The sequence below is a fragment of the Durio zibethinus genome, chromosome 26, assembly GCF_047325235.1.
Source record: "Durio zibethinus cultivar Kanyao isolate XHJ-2024 chromosome 26, ASM4732523v1, whole genome shotgun sequence".
Taxonomy (NCBI): domain Eukaryota; kingdom Viridiplantae; phylum Streptophyta; class Magnoliopsida; order Malvales; family Malvaceae; genus Durio; species Durio zibethinus.
This window is the reverse complement of record NC_143187.1, coordinates 16,704,279-16,725,355: the sequence shown is the minus strand read 5'-3', so window position 1 is coordinate 16,725,355 and position 21,077 is coordinate 16,704,279. Positions and strand designations below refer to the sequence as shown.

Here is a 21,077-nt window from a genome sequence, read left to right as displayed (position 1 = left end):
TATTGCTTTAAACTGTTTTGATCTTTTCTTACTTGTACACAGATCTAAAAGTGTTAACCTAGCTCCACTCAACAAAAAAATTGAAAGAACTCTATAAGCATTTAAAGAGAGAGCAAACAACACCACCTACATCAATCCAAATGGCAAATGCAAACAATGAAAGACAAAGAACCTTAAAGGACTATGTTGTTCCTAATAATGATGGTTTTCAGCCATCCATATAAAGGCTGGCCATACAAGTAAACAATTTTGAGATGAAGCCTTTTATAATTCAAATGGTCTAAACTTCTGTATAGTTTAGTGGTTTACCTATAAATGATCCAAATCTCCACGTGTTTAATTTTTTTGAATTATGTGATACTCTTAAATGTAATGGTGTTTTAGAGGATGCAATTAAACTAAGGCTTTTTTTTTCTTTCAAAGATAAAGCAAAGACTTATTTAACTTCTTTACCATCTGAACCAATCACAACCTGAGAAGATTTTGTTCAAAAGTTCCTTGCTAAGTTTTTTCTACTTGTCAAGATGGCCAAGCTAAGGAATGAAATAACAACTTTTATGCAATTTGATGTTAAGAATCTCTATGATGCATGGAAAAGATTTAAGGAGTTGTTTGGAAAGTTTCCACATTATGGTCTCCTCCAATGGCTATAAATCCAAATTTTTTTACAATGTTCTCATACCATCTATGAGGACTAAATTAGATTCGACTGCTAAAAAAGCCATTATAAGCAAGAATACGAAGGAAGCACATGAACTGATTAAAGAAATGGCAGCCAACAATTATCAATGGGTATGAAAAAAAAGTACATACAAAAATTACAGGTGTGTATGAACTTTATGCCTTTACTTCTATTAATTCATAATTAGCAAATTTGACTAAGAAAATTGAAGTTTTAGGAACCTCATCCTAAACTGCCCCTATTAATGCCATACAAAACCTTTTTGTGTTCTATAAATTTTTTTATAGACCTCATGCTAGTGAAAAATGCCAATTTAGAATATAAATGCTCCAGTTTGCCCAACAATAGTCCAACCTGCCTACAACCTGTACGGTAATAACTATAACCCAATTTGGAGAAACCACCTAAATTTTTCTTAGAACCTACTTAACCATCAAGCCACTATCCAAAACATAAACTTTCACCCACAACCATATAACCTACCAAGAAAAGAAACCCACTTTAAAGAAATGTAGACCTAATTGATGCAAGCAAATAATGTAACCATCTAAAGCTAAGTTGCATCAATCAAAAATCTTAAAAACCAAATAAGTCAATTTACTCAAGCCATAGCCAACCAACCATTAAGAACCTAACATAGTAACATTGAGTCTAACCCTAAAAACCAAGGTAAGGAAGCATGCAATGTTATGCATTCTTTTGGTGAAGATGATATGTACAAGTCTTATGATAATATTATGGAAAAGCTTGTGGTAGTTAATTTGCCTAGCTTTGTTAAACAGCCAAAGGTAGATTTTATTGAGGGGATGATGTGATGAATGATGATGAGCTATTAAGATTTGGTAGAGAAGTTATAGACAACTTTGATCAAATGGCTTTAGAAGCTCTTAAGAGTATTAAACCATATGAGGAGATGGGAGACAATTTTAAAATTGAAAAAGATCCTAAATAGTATGTTCAAGAGGAGGATCCTGAAAAGTTTAATGAAGATTCGATTGAACAAGGAAAAATGTTAATGTAAGTGGAAAGAGCACTTTTTGAGAGTATATAACTTAAAGTAGAGAAAAAGTGCAAGAAGAAAAGATTTAAAAAGTGAAAAGAATGAAAATGAAGGATGTCTACCCATAGACAAACCTTTGACATAGCTTTACCAACACCAAGACTTATACCAATAGAGCTATTTAAAGAATTGACAAATGCAATTTTTGTTGATGATTGTAGTTTTGCACTTTAACATCTTCTTTTTTAAAAAAAATGATCCAGGGAGTTTCACTATCTTTTGTAAAATTGATCATTGAAAATTTGATAAAGCTTTTTGTGATCTTAGATATAGTATTAATCTAATACTTATGAATGTTTTTATATAGCTAAGATGTGGCATATTGAAACTTCCAACATTGACCATAGATCTGCTAAGAAACCATAAGAAATATTGGAAAATATGTTAGTAAAAGTCAGCAAGTATGCTTTTCCTGTAGATTTTAATGTTTTAGATATGGAGGATAATAAAGCCCCTTGTTGTTAGTTAAATCTTTCCTATTAACATTTAAAAAAAGAGGATACAATTTGTAACTGGTGTATATGGTGTCTTTAGAGATGAGAAAGATGTTCAAGTAATAACAAGAGTTAAAGGAAAGGATAAAACTAGGGCGTCGAACTTGATTTCCAGACTTCCTAACCCATTGTTGCAAATACACTTAGCAAAACTATTAAATCGTAGCCCTTGCAAGTCCAAAACTAAAACTTCTAACCCTAAATCAAATGTGCTCACCATGGATTGAAGTTAGCATATGTCATTCTTGCAAAAAGAGTAAGTATACCTCCTAAATCTTGCAAAAAGAGTGAGAAAGAAAAACTTGAAAATTATGTCGATCCATGCTATAGTAAGGCTGCACAAGTCAATGTATATTCCAACTTCTTTTGCCCTATCAAAAGTGTAAATCAATGGACAAGTGATGATGGAACCAATACTGCCACCTATTATAAAAATGCCATTTGGAACACCACATAAGAATAAGATGAAGGAAACGAATGAAACAGGTGAAAGTCAATTTAAAATCAGTAAGAAAGGAAGGAAACTTAACTGTAGCAAATGTGAAAAACTAGGACATAATGTAAAGACATGCAGAGGAGAGGTTGGTGATAATAGTAGGTTAAATATAGCAAAGGGATATATCAGACAAGTAAAAGAAATATCTCAAACTTGCCTGTGAGTGTTTTAGTTTATTGATTTCTATTCATTAATGATAATAATAGATAAAATATAGTAACTTATATTCATTATTTCCATTTTATAGGTTAGGAGAGCTATTGGGACTACTAATCAAAAGGTTAAGGATCTTGCAACTACGAAGGTAATATATAATAAAATGTTTGAGATCATTTAATCTAAAACCTTATACTTTTAATGTATTTTTGTAAGCTCAAATCAAAACTAAAAGATCTGGAGATCAAGTTCAACCATCTTCAATGATTGTTAGATAGATGCCTGATGTAAACAATTTTTTTATCTATCATACATTCACTAAAAAAAATCCTAGATCATAAATATTGAGTCATTTTACTGTATTAATGTATAAGGCTCTAGTCTAGTTTTTCAATCACAACAAAATTTTATCTCTGGATTAAGTGGACTTTTCGAACCTATTAAACTCTTACAAGTACTAAAACCAAACAAAAAGAATGCAAATGCAGTGGAAGTACTTTGTTAAATATGTTGCTAAGAGAAAGCTACCTATAACCAATATTCAACAAAACAATAACGCTACTAAGGGACCAATAAAGCTAACTACCATGAAATGAAAAACCAACAAGAACTTGCAGATGAGTTTTTTATTTCTATACCATGACTAGTTTAGCTTATGTTGTGTACATGGCTAGTTTAAGACATTAATGTACCAGAAATGTCTTTTGTTATTGGTATGTTCAACTGGTAACAAGTTTTTTTTTATAAGGTTATAGATGTGAGGGTTTTTTTTTCTTTTAATTGCTAAAGAATTTCTTTTTGTTGATAAAAAGTTTATGATACTAATATTTAAGAGTTTGTTTCAAGTCTTACATATTCACTGGAAGTGCATTACTAACTAATGTAAATGCCTTATCATTATCAATACAATCATGTTTTTGTTAATTGTTTATATATTGAGTTTAGAGTCTGTTACTAGTTTATTGGATTTGTTAAGTTTATATGTTTGTTGAAGTTACAAATTCATTAAAGTTAGGTTTATGCTTATTATAAAAGATGATTTTTTAAAGATGTCTGATCTTGTTATAAAGGGATCCATCTATGTTACAAAATAAAAGCTTCTCTAAGCCAAATAGATCTACTACAACAACCTACTGAAGTAGCCATGTAATTTAAAGTACCAAGTTCTTTACATAATTTAAACCATTACATAGTATAGCTACCATTTGATACAAAATGATCTTTTGATAGTAATAATCCTTTTGGTACCAAGTTCATTACAAAATAATCTTTTGCAACCAAAGTTCATTACAAAATAAATTGAACTACTAGTGGCTATTATCATTTTCTATCACTTGATACAAGAAAACACCAATAATCCTTCATTGTCATTATACCTAATGCCCTAAAATACTATTTAAAACCCATCTAGTGGCTATTATCATTCACTAACACTTGATATAAAGTACACAAAAAACCCATAATCCTTCAATACCATTATACCTAATGCACTTAAAACATTACCTAAACCCATAATACATAACCTTAAACATTAAACAACCCTAAACCATTATATCAGAGCTTACTGAAAGTGAAAATCAAACAACAAGCCAATAACAAAATTCATAATACTTATTCCTTACTTCATTGGTTATCAACAGTTTTCACTTTTCTTTAAAGCCCAATAAGCACAATTCTTACATGATTATTAACTGATGGATCATACCAATTGAAGAAATGACAACCATATGAATACATATAATTCTTGCAATCCATAAACCTTCTTTCAAAATTGTCATTTAACCAAAAGGTGCTCAAATTAGCTAATAACCCACAATGACAAAAAGGAATAATTATATTAGAGTTTTCTATCCTTAACCAGAGGAAAAGAAAAAAAAAAAGAAGTAAAAAAAAAAGAATAAACAGAAAAGAATAAGAAAAAAATAGATAAGAAGGAAAAAAATAAAAAAAAAGTTGTAATTTTGTGTGAAGTGAAAAAAATGTATGATGTGGAATTGACCGTATTTGATAGGTTAAGCAATGTTAGATAGATGTTACAATTTAACATTAAATTAACTAAAAAAAAACACTAATTCAAACATTAGTGACTAAATTAAAAATTTTAATATTTTAGTGACCATTTTAAAATAACACTATAGCTAAGTGACCATTTTAAAATAACCTTATAGCTAAGTGACCATTTATGTAAAGAAGGAACAAATAAAAAAAAGTTGTAATTTTATGTGATGTGAAAAAAATGTATGATGTGGAATTGACCGTATTTAATAGGTTAAGCAATGTTAGATAGATGTTACAATTTAACATTAAATTAACTAAAAAAAACACTAATTCAAACATTAGTGACTAAATTAAAAATTTTAATATTTTAGTGAGCATTTTAAAATAACCCTATAGCAAAATGACCATTTATGTAATTTATCCTAATAATTTTGACCAATTATGGTAAAAGGGAAAAGAAAAAAAAATAAACACATGACATTCAATTAGCATCAAGTGGGTCTTATGAAAAAATTAAATCTAAAATATTTTTAAAATATTTTTTAAAAATTTAAATATGAAAAAAAGTTAGAAAATATAAAAAAAAAACAAAAACAAAAAAAATTTGATATAAGTAGGTCTCAAACATGGGCTAATCAGGACATGACATGAAGCATAATTGTAGATGGGCACTGTTCATCTATACATTAGTAAAATTAATTATAAGGATATATTTATAAAATTAAAAAAATTGAATAAAAAACAAAAAAACCAAAAAAAAAGGAAAAATGGCATGAAAATGCGCCATGTGACATAATGGAGAGAAAATGTGATGGGTTGTATATTAGTAAGATTATTGTTATAGATTTGTTAATGACTTTGAAGTTAACCTTTTTTTTTTTTTTTATGAATGAATTCCTTTATTATTTGAATTCATATGAATACAATAAAATTTATAGTGAAATTTTGAACTATTATGTTTACATGATTAATATAAAGGCTTGAGAATATATTTGGTGTATAAGATTATGATAGAATAGAATAGGATGATATTATAAATTAGATTAGTTAAATAATATCATACTATCTTGTATTTGATTTGTGCAAAGATTAGGATAGGATAATTTTACTTATTAATCAAAATTATCCCTTCACAAAGGTTATACAATTTAAATTGTTAATGTGATTTTTAAAGATATAATAGGAAATGTAAGTTCAATCCTATGAAAATAATACTTTTTATTTGGGAGGATTGAATCATTTTATGTCAAAAGAATAATTAATCTTCCTTGTAATCCTATCTTTTTTTTAGATACAAACTAAACATGATATAATATAATTATTATTTTATCTTATCCATCATCTTATGTACCAAACATAGCCTAATATCATGTTTGGTGCATATGATGATGAATAGAATAAAATAATAATAATTTTATATCACGTTTGGTTTGTATCTAAAAACAATGATAATATTGTAAAAAAAATTAATCATTCTCTTGACATAATATTATGAATAGGATTATATTAAATAATATCATCCTATATTGTATTTGATATGTGTAAGAATTAGAATATAATATGTCATCTTATATTATATTTGATATGTGTAAAGATTAGAATATAATAATTTTATTTATTGATCAAAATTATCTTTATTCAAACTTTTATAATTTAAATTATTAATATAATTTTTTAATGTATAATAGGATATGTAAGTTAAAACTCATAAATTAAAAATAATTTTCTCCATGTTAAGATGATTGAATTATCATTTATGATTAATCATTCTTATAATTTTATTTTTTAAAATGCAAATCAAATTAAATATAAAATATGATGATAAAACTTACCTTTATTTTGTTTTTAGTTTGTTTTCATTAAAAAGAAAGCAGCTTTTTTTTTCTTCCTTCTGTTTATGTAAAAAATACTTGAAGTAGAATTTTCCACTATTGCATTCAAATTTATCAAAACATATTAGCCACATTTAAATAAAAGTAATTAAAGGTTTTCGTTTGTTTCGTAAAAAATAACTTTTAAAAAATAATTTTTAAAAATTATTTATATTTTTTAAATTAAAAGAGATTTTTTGTTATTTTGATGAGTTAATGAAAAATGTTTTTTATTGTTTGATTGTTTTACGAAAAATCTATTTTTTTAAATAATATTAATATGCCTATTAAAATATTAAAAATTATTTATTATTAAAATTATTAATATTCAAAATAATTATATTTTAATAATAGTATTTAACATTAAAATATTATGTTAATATAAAAAATACAAAAATAAAACTATTTATTATTCCTTATATTATTTATTAATATATTAATATATTATCTATTAATAATATTTATTAATAGTGTATTATTTATTAATATATTATAATATTATTTATTAATATATGATTTACTAATATAATATTATTTATTAATATAATATTATTATTTATATATGATTTACTAATATAATATTATTCATTAATATAATATTATTTATTTATATATTATATTAATAGTATATTATTTATTCATATTATATTATTTATTAATATATTATAATATAATGTTATTTATTAATATAATATTATTTATTTATTAATGTAATATTATTTATAAGTAAAATTATACTTAAAAATATTGATAAATAATTTTACTCATAAATAATTTTTTTTAGAAAATATCTTCTTTTTACAAATTTTAAGATAAAATTTTAAAAACTGATCTTATTTTCTATTAATTAATAAATTATTTTTTATTGATCAATTAAATTTTTACTAAACAAATATTTAAATATACAAAAATTATTTATTTATTTATTTTTTTTTTTTCACGGAGCCAAAATTAGGCGGAAAAAGACTATTGGGCTCACGATTTTCTATTCGCCTCAACACTACTGCATCAGATCCGGTTTTCCTATTTGCCTGGCTTTTTCTCAATTTGTAGATTTTAGCACTCCCACGCTCTTCTTCCATATTGAACTTCAATTCAACCACACGACAAGGAACAGCCTCCGACGGCATGCTTTCACTTCTGAAACACCCCGCCCTCCGCTGCCGTAAAGCCTCTCTAGGGCTCACGTCAGCCTGGTCGATTTCGCGCCAAATATGGGATGGAACGGAGTACGACCACATTAGGGCTGAAGTAAACTGCCCCCGATGCTCCAATCAAATGCCCGTGCTTTTCTCTAACCGGCCACTCTCCATCACGGATCGCGAGCCAGGCCTCTATCAGGCTCTCAACCTCTGCCATAATTGTAAAACGGCCTTCTATTTCCGGCCGTTTAAGCTGGTTCCCTTGCAGGGGAGCTTCGTGGAGCTGGGGAGGATCAGAGGGGACGCCGAGGGGATTTCGAGGAAAGAGGCGGGGAAAATTGTGAAACTGAATCATGAAAGTAATGAGGACAAAGATGACGCGGCGGGGAGATTGGAGAGGGAATTGCCCACGCCGAAGGAGATTTGTCGGCGGCTGGATGAGTTTGTTATCGGCCAACGAAAGGCAAAGAAGGTAAGCCGTTGCTTTTACCGCTGACCCCTTTGTTTGGTTTCGTCAGACTCTGGTTAAGTTTGTTCTGAATTTTGATCAACTACTATCTCAAAAGGTTTTTCAAGTTTTATTTCTTGAAACAGAGGCCAACTTCTTTACTGGAAGGAAAAAAAAAAGAAAATTTTGTTTTGGCCCTATGTTTGGTATAAGAGAAGGAAAATGGAAGGAAAGAAACAAATTAATCATAAAATTGTAAATAAAATGATTATAATGTGTGCTATTTTTTTTATGAAGTCGGTTGCAGCCTGAATAGCAAAAAGATTTCAGGTGCTGAAATATGAATTCAGATATGCTATTTCTTTTTTATTTATTTTTTAATAATGACATGTTATCTCTTTAGGTAGTTGCATGAACCAACTGGATTAAGCCTCGGGTTCAATGTGTGTGTGCTGCAAATCCAACCATTTTTGTTCCATTTTCCTTTTTTTTGAAGAAAATACCCTTTTTCTTCCGCTGTATCCTTTCCCCTCCTGCTATTCCCTAAACTTCCTCCCAAGTTGAAACACTCTCTCTACCCTTTTATTAAATGTTGTCTTCTTAATCCATTAAAGAATAAAAAATGTCATATTTTCCATTGTAACTTTTTTTGGCCTATAAGTATTGTTACAACCTTTTTGATAATAATTGGTAAAATTTTTTGAAAGAACTAGCATTGTTAAATTTACAAAACAAGCTATCATCCATATTTTCATTGTTTTATTGAAGCTCTACTCATACAGGTCCTATCCGTGGCAGTTTACAACCACTACAAAAGGATATATTATTCCTCCCAGCAGAACGAGTTAGTGTTTTCTGGTCTTCATGTTTAATCAGTTTAGTGCCCTTGGAATCCTCAATTAGTAGTTTATATTAGTTCTTTTTTCACTCACAAATTTAATTTAATTAGTGAGTGCCATATAACAGAATACATGTCTGTTTGATGTTTGTTTTTAGACTGAATGTTTGCATCTCAAAACTAGGTCATGTATATCGGGTGATAATGATGAAAATGGTGCCAATGATTTTGTTGAATTGGATAAAAGCAATGTGCTGTTGATAGGTCCCACTGGTTCAGGTAGTCTTGTTTCCTTATGCACAAAATAACTCCATGCTGCTTGTAATAATTTTTTTTTTCTTTTAAAACCTTGATTGTGTGAACAGGGAAAACATTACTCGCGAAGACACTAGCAGGCATTGTGAAGGTACCATTTGTCATTGCTGATGCAACAACTTTAACACAGGCAAGTCAACCCTCAGATCTGAATTCAACCTCCTTGATTATATGCAGTTACTTGTCTAATTAAGCCTTAAATTTTTTATATATTTGATTTCTTTCTTTTCCTAATTTCCCATCCATAAGGTAATAATAATTTATGTATTCCTCTTACTGTTTTCTTTTATGAGTATCACCAAGTAAATAACAACAAGCCTGTCTTCTTGTTTATGTCTAATTAAGCCTTAAATTTTTTATATATTTGATTTCTTTCTTTTCCTAATTTCCCATCCATAAGGTAATAATAATTTATGTATTCCTCTTACTGTTTTCTTTTATGAGTATCACCAAGTAAATAACAACAAGCCTGTCTTTCTCCCTCTTCTTGTTTATGTGTGTGTATGTGTGTGGATCTTGTAATTGCAAGTTCTTTGAAATCAAATGTTTATGTGACAATCTCAATGATTCGTGAAATCATATGAGATGTTTTTTCTTGTATAGAAACATATTCATATACTGGGATTTGGTGACTTCTTTCTAGAGCTTCAACTTTTGTGCCTTATCAAGGCAGTCAAACTTGCTTCTGTCTGATGGCCAGCCTGTGTTGCCTCCTAAACTTTTCCTTGGCTTTTTGTCTTAACTATTCCCTCATCTGCATCATTCTTATTTTTCTTTTAAATGCCTAACCGCACAAACTTTTGAATTTGCAAGTCAAATTAACCCTATTAGCTGCCATGAATTTCTCATTTTCTTAAACAAAAACCAAATCACGGGGGTGCAAATATTTCATTTTGTTCATGCATGCCTGATGCACTCCAAATTTATTTGGAAATCATATTCAGAGATCATATTGTTGGCATTTTATAAGAGGCACTAAGAGATGTATCATATTTAGCCAAACTTTTTTTTAAATGTATTGTCAATGACTGGAAACTTCTTCAAGAAACAGTTAGTCCTAGAGGACTTTCTTAATTTCAGCTTACACATGATTGACATTACCTTTTAGGCAACTTTGTAGCATGTACAACAATAACAACCTTGCATGATTTAAAGTGTGCATTTAGGAATTAAAATCTAACAACCAGTCAAAATATTTTTTCCCATTTAGAGGTGCTTGGAAAATTAATTTTGAAGAATAATCTGCCTCAATTTATCATTTCTTGTTGTGAAGTGGATCCTTCTCTATATTATGATGGAACCCAGTTTCTTAAAGGTATTTTTTGGCTAAAATGACAAAAAAATCCCTGAACTTTACCACTTTTCCTAGGTAAGCCCATATACTTTCATTGCAGCCAAATAAGCCTTTAATATTTAATTTATACCTAAATAAGCCCCTAACTTTAATTTTTACCTAAATAAGCCCTTAACCTTTAATTTTTATCTAAATTATTTTTTATTTTTCAATATTTTTTTTTCAATTTTCAACCATATCATCAGATCACATCGTGTTTCATGCGGAGCAACTAGCATTGATTTCTAGACCTTTCATTTGGAATAAGAGCTTATTTGGGTACAAATTGAAGGTTAAGAGCTTGTTTTGGTACAATAAAAGCACAGGGGCTTTCTTAGAAAAAATTAGAACGTTCAGGGGCTCCTTTAGTATTTTAGCGCTTTTTTCCTATCCTCTTTGATGTGTTGTACTCTAAAGGGGAACCATGAGACAAAAGTTTATATAAAAGTTGGCTTGATTGTAGATCTTTTTGCGTTGCTTATTCAGTGAAGTGTAATGAAACTCAGCTGTTTTTGTTTCTTATTTAGTAAATTGTCTTCATGGATAGCAGCCTGTTTTTGCTGCTTAGTTGAGCTCTTGACATCTGCTTATAATTTTACTTTTCATCTCCAGGCAGGTTATGTTGGAGAAGATGTAGAATCAATATTGTATAAGCTACTTGCGGTATGGTTCACCTTTCATGTTCGTAACAATTAATTTTTCCTAATCTTAGGATAATTTTCATGTGTGTGTGTGTATATATATATATATATAGTGCACACATATAGACTATCACACAGCACTTCTTCCAGCTCCCATCTATTTTGCTTTCTTCTGTTATTTCTAATTATTCATTATAAATCCTTGAAGGCATAAATGTGAAAAACCTGATTAGCCAAAAGTGGCATACAAAAGTTACAAACTAATGCAGAGGTGTATTATTGACCCATATTCTATTTGGCTTACAGAAATGTTATACTTCTCTAATTAAGCAATTGCTGCTTTTTTTGTGATCTTGAAGCTCAACCTGTATTTTGGGTTTTAAGCTTCTGAAATTTTCTGCCATATCTTTGCACATCCATTCTCAGCTTATATTAAGTGTTACAACTGCTTGAGATTTTCTTGTTGTACAGGAAGCCAAGTTTGATGTTGAAGCAGCTCAGCATGGGATTGTATATATTGATGAAGTTGATAAGATAACCAAGAAGGTATTTTTGTGTTGTTAATAAGTGAACCTGGCATATTGAATACTAAATACCCAAATTTGATAGCTTATATTGATTTTTCTTCAGGCTGAGAGTTCGAATATTGGCAGAGATGTATCTGGAGAGGGTGTTCAACAAGCATTGCTAAAAATGCTGGAAGGAACAGTGAGTGATCATTTTTTCATTGGTATTGTCAGTACACATATGGTTGCTTATTGCTTACCACAATTGATTTAGCTTTGGCTCTCATTACTCTCTCACTAATCACTTTACACATGGAGTTTGTGAAATATTGTGCATCTGATCGGTGCCTCCAGGTGCTAGCGTAAGCTATGATCTTTGTGAAAATGTCCTTAAATATGTGGTCTAAGTAACATAGATTTTTGAACTTTCTATTTATTGTTGGTAAATAGTTATGTAAACTATTGGCAAAGAAAGTGATATTAAGGCTGGGAGTATTCTTCATTGGATATATGTACGAGCTATTTATACATGTTTCTTCAGGGCGGCAAATGGATTTTACATGTCTGTTTGGTATCTTTGTTTTACCCTATTCTTTCGGAAACTAATAAACTAAAATAACAAAGTTTTTTTTTACAAGTAAAATGTCTGGTAATAATATTTTTATTTTCAAAAACCTGAAAAAGGAAGTCTCAAAAATTGTTGTCATTATAAGTTTCTTGCTTTACATTTTGTAATTGTTTTTGGCACTATCCATGCACAGGTGAAATGTATGAACAGTGCTTACATATAAATATAAATATATATATATATATATTTCCTTAAAATATTGGAAATATTAGGAAAATTTGCAGGTGAAGACACTTGAACCACAGACCACTTGAACAACTAGCAATGGTTCATGCTTCAACTACCTTTCCTTGTTTTGTTGTTAAAATCTTATAACAAACAAAAAAAAAGTTTTTAAGTACAAAACAAAAAACTGGCAACATTACCAAATGACACCTAAATATTCAGTCAAATTCCATGTTGCATTATTTAAAAGCATTTGGGAATACAAGGGTGAAGCTGTATTTACCATTGGGTAATGTTGTCTGAATCTAGCATATTTTAGTCATGTTCCTTTAAACATATCTGAATTATTTGTGTCCAATAGTAATTTTCAAATATGATAAGCTTGGGATCCAGTCCCCTGCTAAACGGCTATATCATTGTTTTGGCACAATTGTTTCCAGAAAGGGAAAAAGGGATTTGAACCTTGAACCTTAACTTTTGAAGTAGGTTAAAGCCAACTTGATGCAGTTTAGGTTGTTACCCCATTACATACAATGATATCTTAATAAAATAAAATTACATGCTAAGTTGAAGATGTAAAGTTATTAATGTGTTTACCTTTCCTTTTGGCATTCTAGAGTAAACCATATGCACTATGGTGTTAAAAGAAAAAAAAAATGAGAGCTCTATTTTCTGTAATTAACAATCTCCTATTTGACTACCTAAGATGATGTATATTCTGTTCAAAGAAAAATATATATTTTCCTATTTTAAATTTCAATTTAATTAAAAACTGATAAACATAATATAGATTACCTTAGAAATGACCTAAACAATACTCAATTTAAATTAATTAAAAAAAAAAAAACCAACAACCTAAACCAAATTGATTTGAAACTTGAAATGACTTGAACCTAAAATGACTCATACCTGAAATGACTCAAATCCAAAATGACCTTACCCAATATGATCCAAACCTTAAGCAACCCAAACATGAAAATGCCTAGTTCTTCTACTAAATACATTTTGCATACATCTGCCTATGGTAGTAAAGAGAAAAGAAATAAAAGCTCAAATTTTTTGTGATTAAGAATCTCCTATTTTGACCATCTAAAATGATGTATATTTTGTTGTCAGATAGTGAATGTTCCTGTTCCTGATAAAGGAGCTCGAAGGTATCCTCATGGTGACAGCTTTCAGGTGTATCTCTCTCTTTCTCAATTTTCCCAAAATTTTTCGGAACTCAAATAAGAAAATTGCCATAAACCCTAAATAGCATCTATCTTACATCGGTCAATTGGTTTTAGGTTAAATACTTAACAATGTTAGTATCAAGAAGCTAGGAAATTTTATCCCTCGAAGAGCTAAGTGACTTATCAATTGTAAACCAGGGCCAAGAATTGCAAAAATTATTTCTTAATGGTCCATTATGGAACTTATATTTGTGGGGTAGGATTTTAATTTGGATTTAAAATCCAATACATTGATTTGAAATGGTTTTAAATAGTTAGATTTGAATTTGGGTAAAATCAACTAGGAATTTAAAAGGTTCAAATTCGGATTCCAAATTACTTCTTGAGATAGGTTTTGTCTAATTCAACCCAATTACAGCTCTCTTCCTTCCCCAAAGTTTAAGATGTCCGATTTGATTAAAAAATTCATCCTAACAAAGGATTTCAAAATTCATGAATTCAAAATAAAAAATTTTATAATCCAAATTTAAATTCCCAAACTCAATATAAGTGTTATGGGAGAAAGGTATTCTGCATTCAATTTACTGATTGCATCTATTTAAATGGCCTATCATTTGATATGGCATGGGTAAAATTTAACCATCTTGGATTGTTGTCAATTAATTATTAGCTATGTGGAACATATCAGAAAATAATATAAGAATAAGAATAAGAATCTGAGACTATTGATTCTTTTTATTCACATTGAGTTTATTGATTACTTTTCGCTGATTTTTTTCTCTTTTTTGTTTTGGTTTTTTTTTTTTTTTTTTTTTGGGGGGGGGGGGTGCCTATATTCGGCGACCTTGTAATGCTGCAGGTAGATACAAAAGATATACTTTTCATATGTGGTGGGGCATTTATTGATTTGGAGAAAACCATTTCAGAAAGGTAATCCCATCAATTAATGTCTTGTACTCATGGCGAAGTTTGTTAAATTGTGCTTTTGGCTATGTTTTTCTTTTCTCAGACGCCATGATTCTTCTATCGGCTTTGGAGCACCTGTCCGTGCAAATATGAGGAGTAGTGGCTTGACTACTGCTGCAGTTACATCATCATTGTTGGAATCTGTGAGAATCAAATCTCAATATGGCTAGGGGAAGTGTATATTTTTCCACTGCCTTTTCATATTTGTTTGGAGTGAAATTCTGGCTTCATTCTATATTTCTCTTAAAAATTTACTCCAAACTATATTGGAAAACTAACCACATGCTTGATTATTAACCTGCAGGTTGAAAGTGATGATCTTATTGCATATGGATTGATTCCTGAATTCATTGGGCGCTTTCCTATTCTAGTAGGCTTGTCAGCTTTAGATGAGGACCAACTTGTTGAGGTGTGTTCTATTTTTTCTTGATGTGTGTATTTTGTGCTAGGGCCTTGACAAGGATATTGTACTGGAAAGGGTCTTTACCTGTGATGTTGTATTATAAGTTGATGTTTAGAAGTTCAAAATGAATTCTCAGTTTTAGACACTTTATATATGGTTTAAGAAAGATTGACAAAATATGACTTTTAATTCATAAACAGGTCCTCATGAAGCCAAAAAATGCTCTTGGTAAGCAGTACAAAAAAATGTTCAGCATGAATGGTGTAAGTTTTCTATCCTATTATATTGTTGGCCAAGAAACTTTTCTACCTATTTCTGTTCACCCTTTTCTTCTTTTTTGTTGTTTTTTAGGTCTTCCAAAAAAGGACTTGAGCATTTCATTTGTTGATTGCCTTGTGATAACTTGTTTCAGTTTGGCTTTTCAGGTCAAATTACATTTTACTGAAAATGCATTGAGATTGATTTCAAAGAAGGCAATGGCTAAGAACACTGGTGCTCGAGGTTTAAGAGCCATACTGGAAATCATTCTTACTGAAGCCATGTTTGAGGTACGTCTGGAAAATGGTTTCTTGTATCATTCTCCATCATTATAACATGATGCAAAGCTGGTTTCTTTAGATGCTTGTTCGCAATGCCTTTTTTTTTTTTTTTTTCCCTATAGCCACAGTACAAGATGGGGGCTCTCTCTTCTTTCACCTGAAAAAATGTGCTCATGGACGCTATACTCTAAATTTAAAAACATAGTTTTAGTTGCAAAGAATTGGTATTTACTTTTCATTTATAGAAGTAATAAATTTCAAAGAAGGTTGTTTATTTTTTGCATGGATGCTTCATATATTTTGAACAGATTCCAGACACCAAGATGGAATCACATAGTGTGAATGCAGTTTTGGTTGATGAAGAAGCTGTTGGGTCAGTGGATGAAACAGGACGTGGAGCTAAAATTCTTTATGCTGATGGTGAACTCGATCACTTTCTTTCAATAAGAACCTGGAAGGATATTGTGGTAAGTTTTCCTGATGCATCTCTTCATAATTGATGTCTAACCTCAAGCATCTTTTTATTATTATTTATCTTGTCCTTAGACAATCTATGATCATGTTGCAACATATGAATCCGGTAAGTAATACCTGCCAGGATTTGAGATGGTTAATTTTTCACAGAAGGCTTCTTGTGGAGAGAAACATGATATGATGAGGTGTTGTAACTTGTAAGAGAACAATAATTCTGAACACGGAGTTAAGCAATTTTCAATATCATATGTTTCTTGGTGTTTTAGCTTCTTTTATTGAAGAGTACTAGAAAAGCTAAAAACAAAATACAAGGTGAGAGACTGATAGTTAACCAATCAAGAGACTGCAAAGGGAGTCTGACCCTTGAGTATGAGAGTCTCATCTCATTTAACAAAATCCCGGGTAGGCATCACATGATGTCTCCTGAACAACAAGAATCTTGGTTGTATTATTACTAATGGGATTCATGCATGGTACTTAAAGTATGATGGTGTTGACACTTCCTCTGGTCCCTTATCACTTGAACCCATTCTATATGCAAAGGCCTGTGCCTCTTTAGAGGCACCATAAGACTGTTAAGCATTAGTAACAATGTTACAAGAAAATTTCTTTTCATCTTTAGTATGCAGGTTTAGGGTTTGTGCAGTAAGTTTATCATTTATTATTATTATGGTCCAAGTGCTCTAAACGTAGGTGATTCATCATCATGCCTATGCTCCATGAATCTTAGCTTGTTCCATCATTTTATTCCTTCTATGCTTATGTTCAAAACCTATAGATCAATTCTTAAAAGTGGCCATGAATAAGATATTCTTGAGAACATGGATTTGGGAGGATAGATTTGGATTCGGGTTATATGGATTGTGAAGGATTAAGGTAAACATTATTGAACAACTAGTTTTGATTCAATATAGCTATGTTTTTGAAATGGTATATCAAATTCCCTAAATCATTAAGGTTTTTTAAATCCACTACTAGATGGAAATCTAGCAAATCCATGAATTAGAAAATAATAAAAAATTCTTGTTTTCATGAGTTATAACACCCACTTTTATACTAATTTGAAATCCAAACCACTCATTTCAAATTCAAGTTCCCCAATGTAACCTAAATAAAAGGCCTACACTAAGTTCAATATACCTTTGTTTGACAAGTCAACACTAACACCCAACGTTTGTACCTAAGTGGCTAAGTCTGAGCAAAATAGGTGCTGTGATGCAGGATATTGTGTTCAAATCCAGGCCATTTGGGCTTAGGATAAGTCTCTTCCATGCCTACTTCATGGTGATACAGTTGCATCATTAATGCAAAACAATTGGTTGATGTGTTACTGCTCGTCTCATTTAATCAACTCAAACTTGAGGCTTTTGTTTGGTATAAAAGATGGAAATCTGATAGGATGGAAAGATGGAAGAGGCAAAAATGTGAAAGCAGTGAATATTTATTTCCTTTCCATTATTGCGCTCAGTGGAAAAGATGATCAAACGGATGTAAGGAGAAATTACTTTTTCCTATATAAAAATGGAAGAAAATGAAATTTACATTAGTTTACCTGTATATCTTTTGTTGGAGCTATAAAAATTTACTCAAACTTGAAAAACTCACCCAACCTGTTTGAACCCGATAAAACCTGATTTGACAAAAAAGGTCAACAGAATCTTCACCCGAAAACAATTTGAACAAAAATAAATCGAACCCAAATTAATCTAGACCTGAATGATTCGAATCCTAATAATTCAAAAGATTGATATAAAACAACTTAAATTTAAATAAGGGGATAATTTTAATTAAGAAAATAATAAATATAACATAAATTAGCAGTCATTTATATTTAATGACTTTAAATTATTTTTTAAAATCTCTTTTTATTTTATACTTTTATAAACTTTTGGAGATTATCTTCCTTAGTTATGAGTAAAAAATAGTGAAAAATAAATGTTTTCTATTATTTTAACTAAAGTCATTTTTTACAATTATACATCATAAATTAAAGTTTTTTGTTTTTCTTCTTTTTCACATTTGTAAATTATAAACAATTTTTATGGTATCAAAAATTAAAAATGAAGATATGCTACAAATTGATGCAAATATTACTTTGAATGAATTAATTACAGATTATAAAAACTAACTTTTGGATAAAAATTCATTTAAGATCCAATTTGTTTTGACTTTAAAAGCTAATAAATGGAATTTGAGATGATTCGAACTCGAATAACCCAAGTTTTAAATTCAAATCACTCGAATATGAAATTACTTGAACTCAAAATGAGTTGGACCTGAAGTAATAAGACACGAACCAAAACAACCTGAACTTGAAATGGCTCGAACCCAAAAATGATCCAAATCTATAATTGTTAAATTGGGATATGTATCATGAATCAAAATCTTATTTTTGAGAATAGAGTTATCTTATTGTATCGTAAGCTATAATAAACAATTTAAAATTAATTATAAATAACATATATACATTAAAATAAATAAAAATATATTATATATAAGTGATTATGTGGCATAAATAAAAAATATAATTATTTTTCAGACTCTCAACAAACTCATTAATAGTATATAATTTTAAGTAAAAATTTTCTTGTATTTTCATGATAATGTACTAATTAAAAGTTTAAAATTTTCATATTATATTATTGAAGTGTCAAAAAATTTATAAAATATATTCATATTTTTGGGTCAAAACTATTGAAATTACATTTTTAGGTAATTGGTTCGGTTCAGATTTTAATTAGATTTAGCCTAAATTCACCGCAAATGTATTGAAGTGTATCGTATGTATGGCACGATATGTATCAATTCCTTTGGATATTCCTAAAAACACTATCATTTATGATAACATCAATTCTCCATATGGATAATATCTTTTTTGTAGTGAATTGAATCATATTGAACTATATGCCTAAATTTTCCTCAACCCAAAATGACCTAACACTAAGTGATTCGGTCCAAATCCAACCTAACTTGTTCGCATGCCACCTTTATCATTATTAAGAGAAAGATGTCCTGTAAATTTGCATGACTGAACTCGCAACTTGCATCTTTTTCATTTTTGCTCTCCTAACCTTTGCAATTTGAAATGATTGAGTTTTGTTATTATGGATGTAAAGTAGAAATCAGTCCTATTTTATTTTCTCAATTTCTCTCCAACTAAAGTGCAAATTCAATTTCTTCTCTCCATTCGATCCATCTTTCTCCATGCACTTTTTTCTATTGTTGGGCAAACCCTAAATCTCTTCTAAATAGTCACCTTAGAGATTGGATAGGTCGAGGTATCCAGGAAATACGTACACCATGCGCGACACATGGAATATAATACATTCTAACAAGAGCATATTTAACCAATTATAATTTAAAATTATGTGAGGTCCATCAAAATTTTGTATGGAATCCACAATTATAAATGGTGAATTTTTACATAATTTTTTTATTATTGTTGGATAATTGTAGCATTGTAAAAAAAATTATAAGTAAAATGCTCTCCATTTTAAAAGGTGTCAGTGAAGCCCGTTAGAATTGTGTTAGTTTATGTGTATGCTGTGTAGAGTCCATTTGTTAAGCTGAAGGATTTCAATCTGCATTATCTGAAACAGTTATGCTTCTAAAAAATGGAGGAAGAGAAAATTCATAGTATGCTCTAAAGTTATAATCAAGTCGTGCCTATGTTGTACTTTTATTTAATACTTCACTGCAAAGAACAAAAGTAAGATTTAAGGATGATTTCTTGATGTATGTAACTTTCGCTTTTCCTTTTTGAAATGCAATGACAGAGTGCTTGAAGATGTTTAAGGTTGGCTGGTAATGTTACGGTAGAAAAAAGAAGATAGCAGAGGCCCTAGTTGTTGGGAGAGTTGGGCGATTCATCCAGAGCTTGTGAATACTATTATAGTAAAATGAAAAATGTGTAAAGTATATTTTGGTTACTTTGGCATTAGATCAAGTAGTAGAGCTAGGGTGATTCTATTGAAATTTTATGTTTGAGCCAGTAGTCTTGTACCAAAAAACAAAAAAAAAAAAGAAAAAAGGGCATATACTAGTTCTTCGTGCGTGCTTTTTTGTGTGTATTTATCATTGCTAAACGAGTAATCTGAATTTTTCTTGCAATATTGTAGAAGTTCCCTTTTATTCAAGCACAAGAGGCTTTACTCTTGCAATCTTAAGTCATGCATTGCTGAATTATCAAGAAAAATATTTGATAGAATGATAGTTAAAAAGGATAAAACAATTGCAAATTAGAAATGTATGGCAGGAATTGGGCAATTTAAAACTGTGAAATTCCAAAATTGGATGTTTATCAAAGTAAGACATTGCAACAAATTCAGAGATTAATCTAATTAATTTAAGTAATTATAAAAATATGACATTTAATAAATTTAAATTTTATTTTATTTTATTTTTCTCAACAAGAAATAATTGTTACTCTATTTACTTCAAACAATGGTAAAACCAGCCAAAAAAATGTTGCGGCAATGGTAAGAATGCCCCAACTATTTACTTGTACATAAATTAGAAGAATTTTAGTTAAAGTCCATATTTTTCTCATGTATTCGCAAGCTTAGCAATCAAGTGGATGACAAGGAAACTGTAGAGGGTTGAATTCAGTTTTGAGTATGGAAAATCCAGTATCAAATGATAATCAACTTTAAAACAGAAACTGCATTGGCGAGACAGGTTTAAGGTTGAGTTAAAACATGATTTTTGCAAATATATTGAACCACAACGATAAACCCTCGAGGTCAAGAGC

The 21,077-nt window shown here is 29.8% G+C and overlaps 1 protein-coding gene and 1 non-coding gene across 13 annotated transcripts; one reads left to right on the top strand and one right to left on the bottom strand.

Moving 5' to 3' along the window:
- Nucleotides 1-530: 530 nt before the first annotated feature.
- Nucleotides 531-637, bottom strand: LOC149511390 (small nucleolar RNA R71). The gene has a single exon (XR_016334453.1). It is a non-coding gene; the product is annotated as a small nucleolar RNA R71 (small nucleolar RNA).
- A 7,149-nt stretch (nucleotides 638-7,786) lies between these two features.
- On the top strand, nucleotides 7,787-20,437 carry LOC111275318 (CLP protease regulatory subunit CLPX2, mitochondrial-like). Of its 12 annotated transcripts, none has more exons than XR_016333933.1 (15): nucleotides 7,787-8,371; nucleotides 9,130-9,191; nucleotides 9,370-9,464; nucleotides 9,551-9,630; nucleotides 11,446-11,496; nucleotides 11,946-12,020; nucleotides 12,105-12,182; nucleotides 13,890-13,952; nucleotides 14,805-14,875; nucleotides 14,955-15,054; nucleotides 15,216-15,320; nucleotides 15,515-15,577; nucleotides 15,727-15,862; nucleotides 16,162-16,320; nucleotides 20,104-20,379. XR_016333933.1 is itself a non-coding variant. In XM_022860597.2 (15 exons), the coding sequence occupies exons 1-15, from the start codon at nucleotides 7,886-7,888 to the stop codon at nucleotides 20,110-20,112; spliced, it is 1,620 nt and encodes a 539-aa protein (XP_022716332.1). In that variant the 5' UTR covers nucleotides 7,787-7,885; the 3' UTR covers nucleotides 20,113-20,437. The 12 variants fall into 12 exon arrangements, 10 of the variants coding, with proteins under 10 accessions (XP_022716332.1, XP_089611084.1, XP_022716325.1 ...); XM_022860597.2 differs by having other exon boundaries at nucleotides 15,740-15,862; nucleotides 20,104-20,437; XM_089754958.1 differs by having other exon boundaries at nucleotides 9,551-9,634; nucleotides 11,450-11,496; nucleotides 15,740-15,862; nucleotides 20,104-20,437.
- The last annotated feature ends 640 nt before the right edge of the window (nucleotides 20,438-21,077 follow it).

Bases quoted from the DNA above. Each gene is read 5' to 3' on its own strand.
- LOC111275318 (XM_022860590.2), top strand. From the start codon at position 7,886: ATGCTTTCACTTCTGAAACACCCCGCCCTCCGCTGCCGTAAAGCCTCT. The intron at 8,372-9,129 runs GTAAGCCGTTGC...CTACTCATACAG, and splicing joins GCCAACGAAAGGCAAAGAAG to GTCCTATCCGTGGCAGTTTA. The intron at 12,021-12,104 runs GTATTTTTGTGT...ATTTTTCTTCAG, and splicing joins TTGATAAGATAACCAAGAAG to GCTGAGAGTTCGAATATTGG.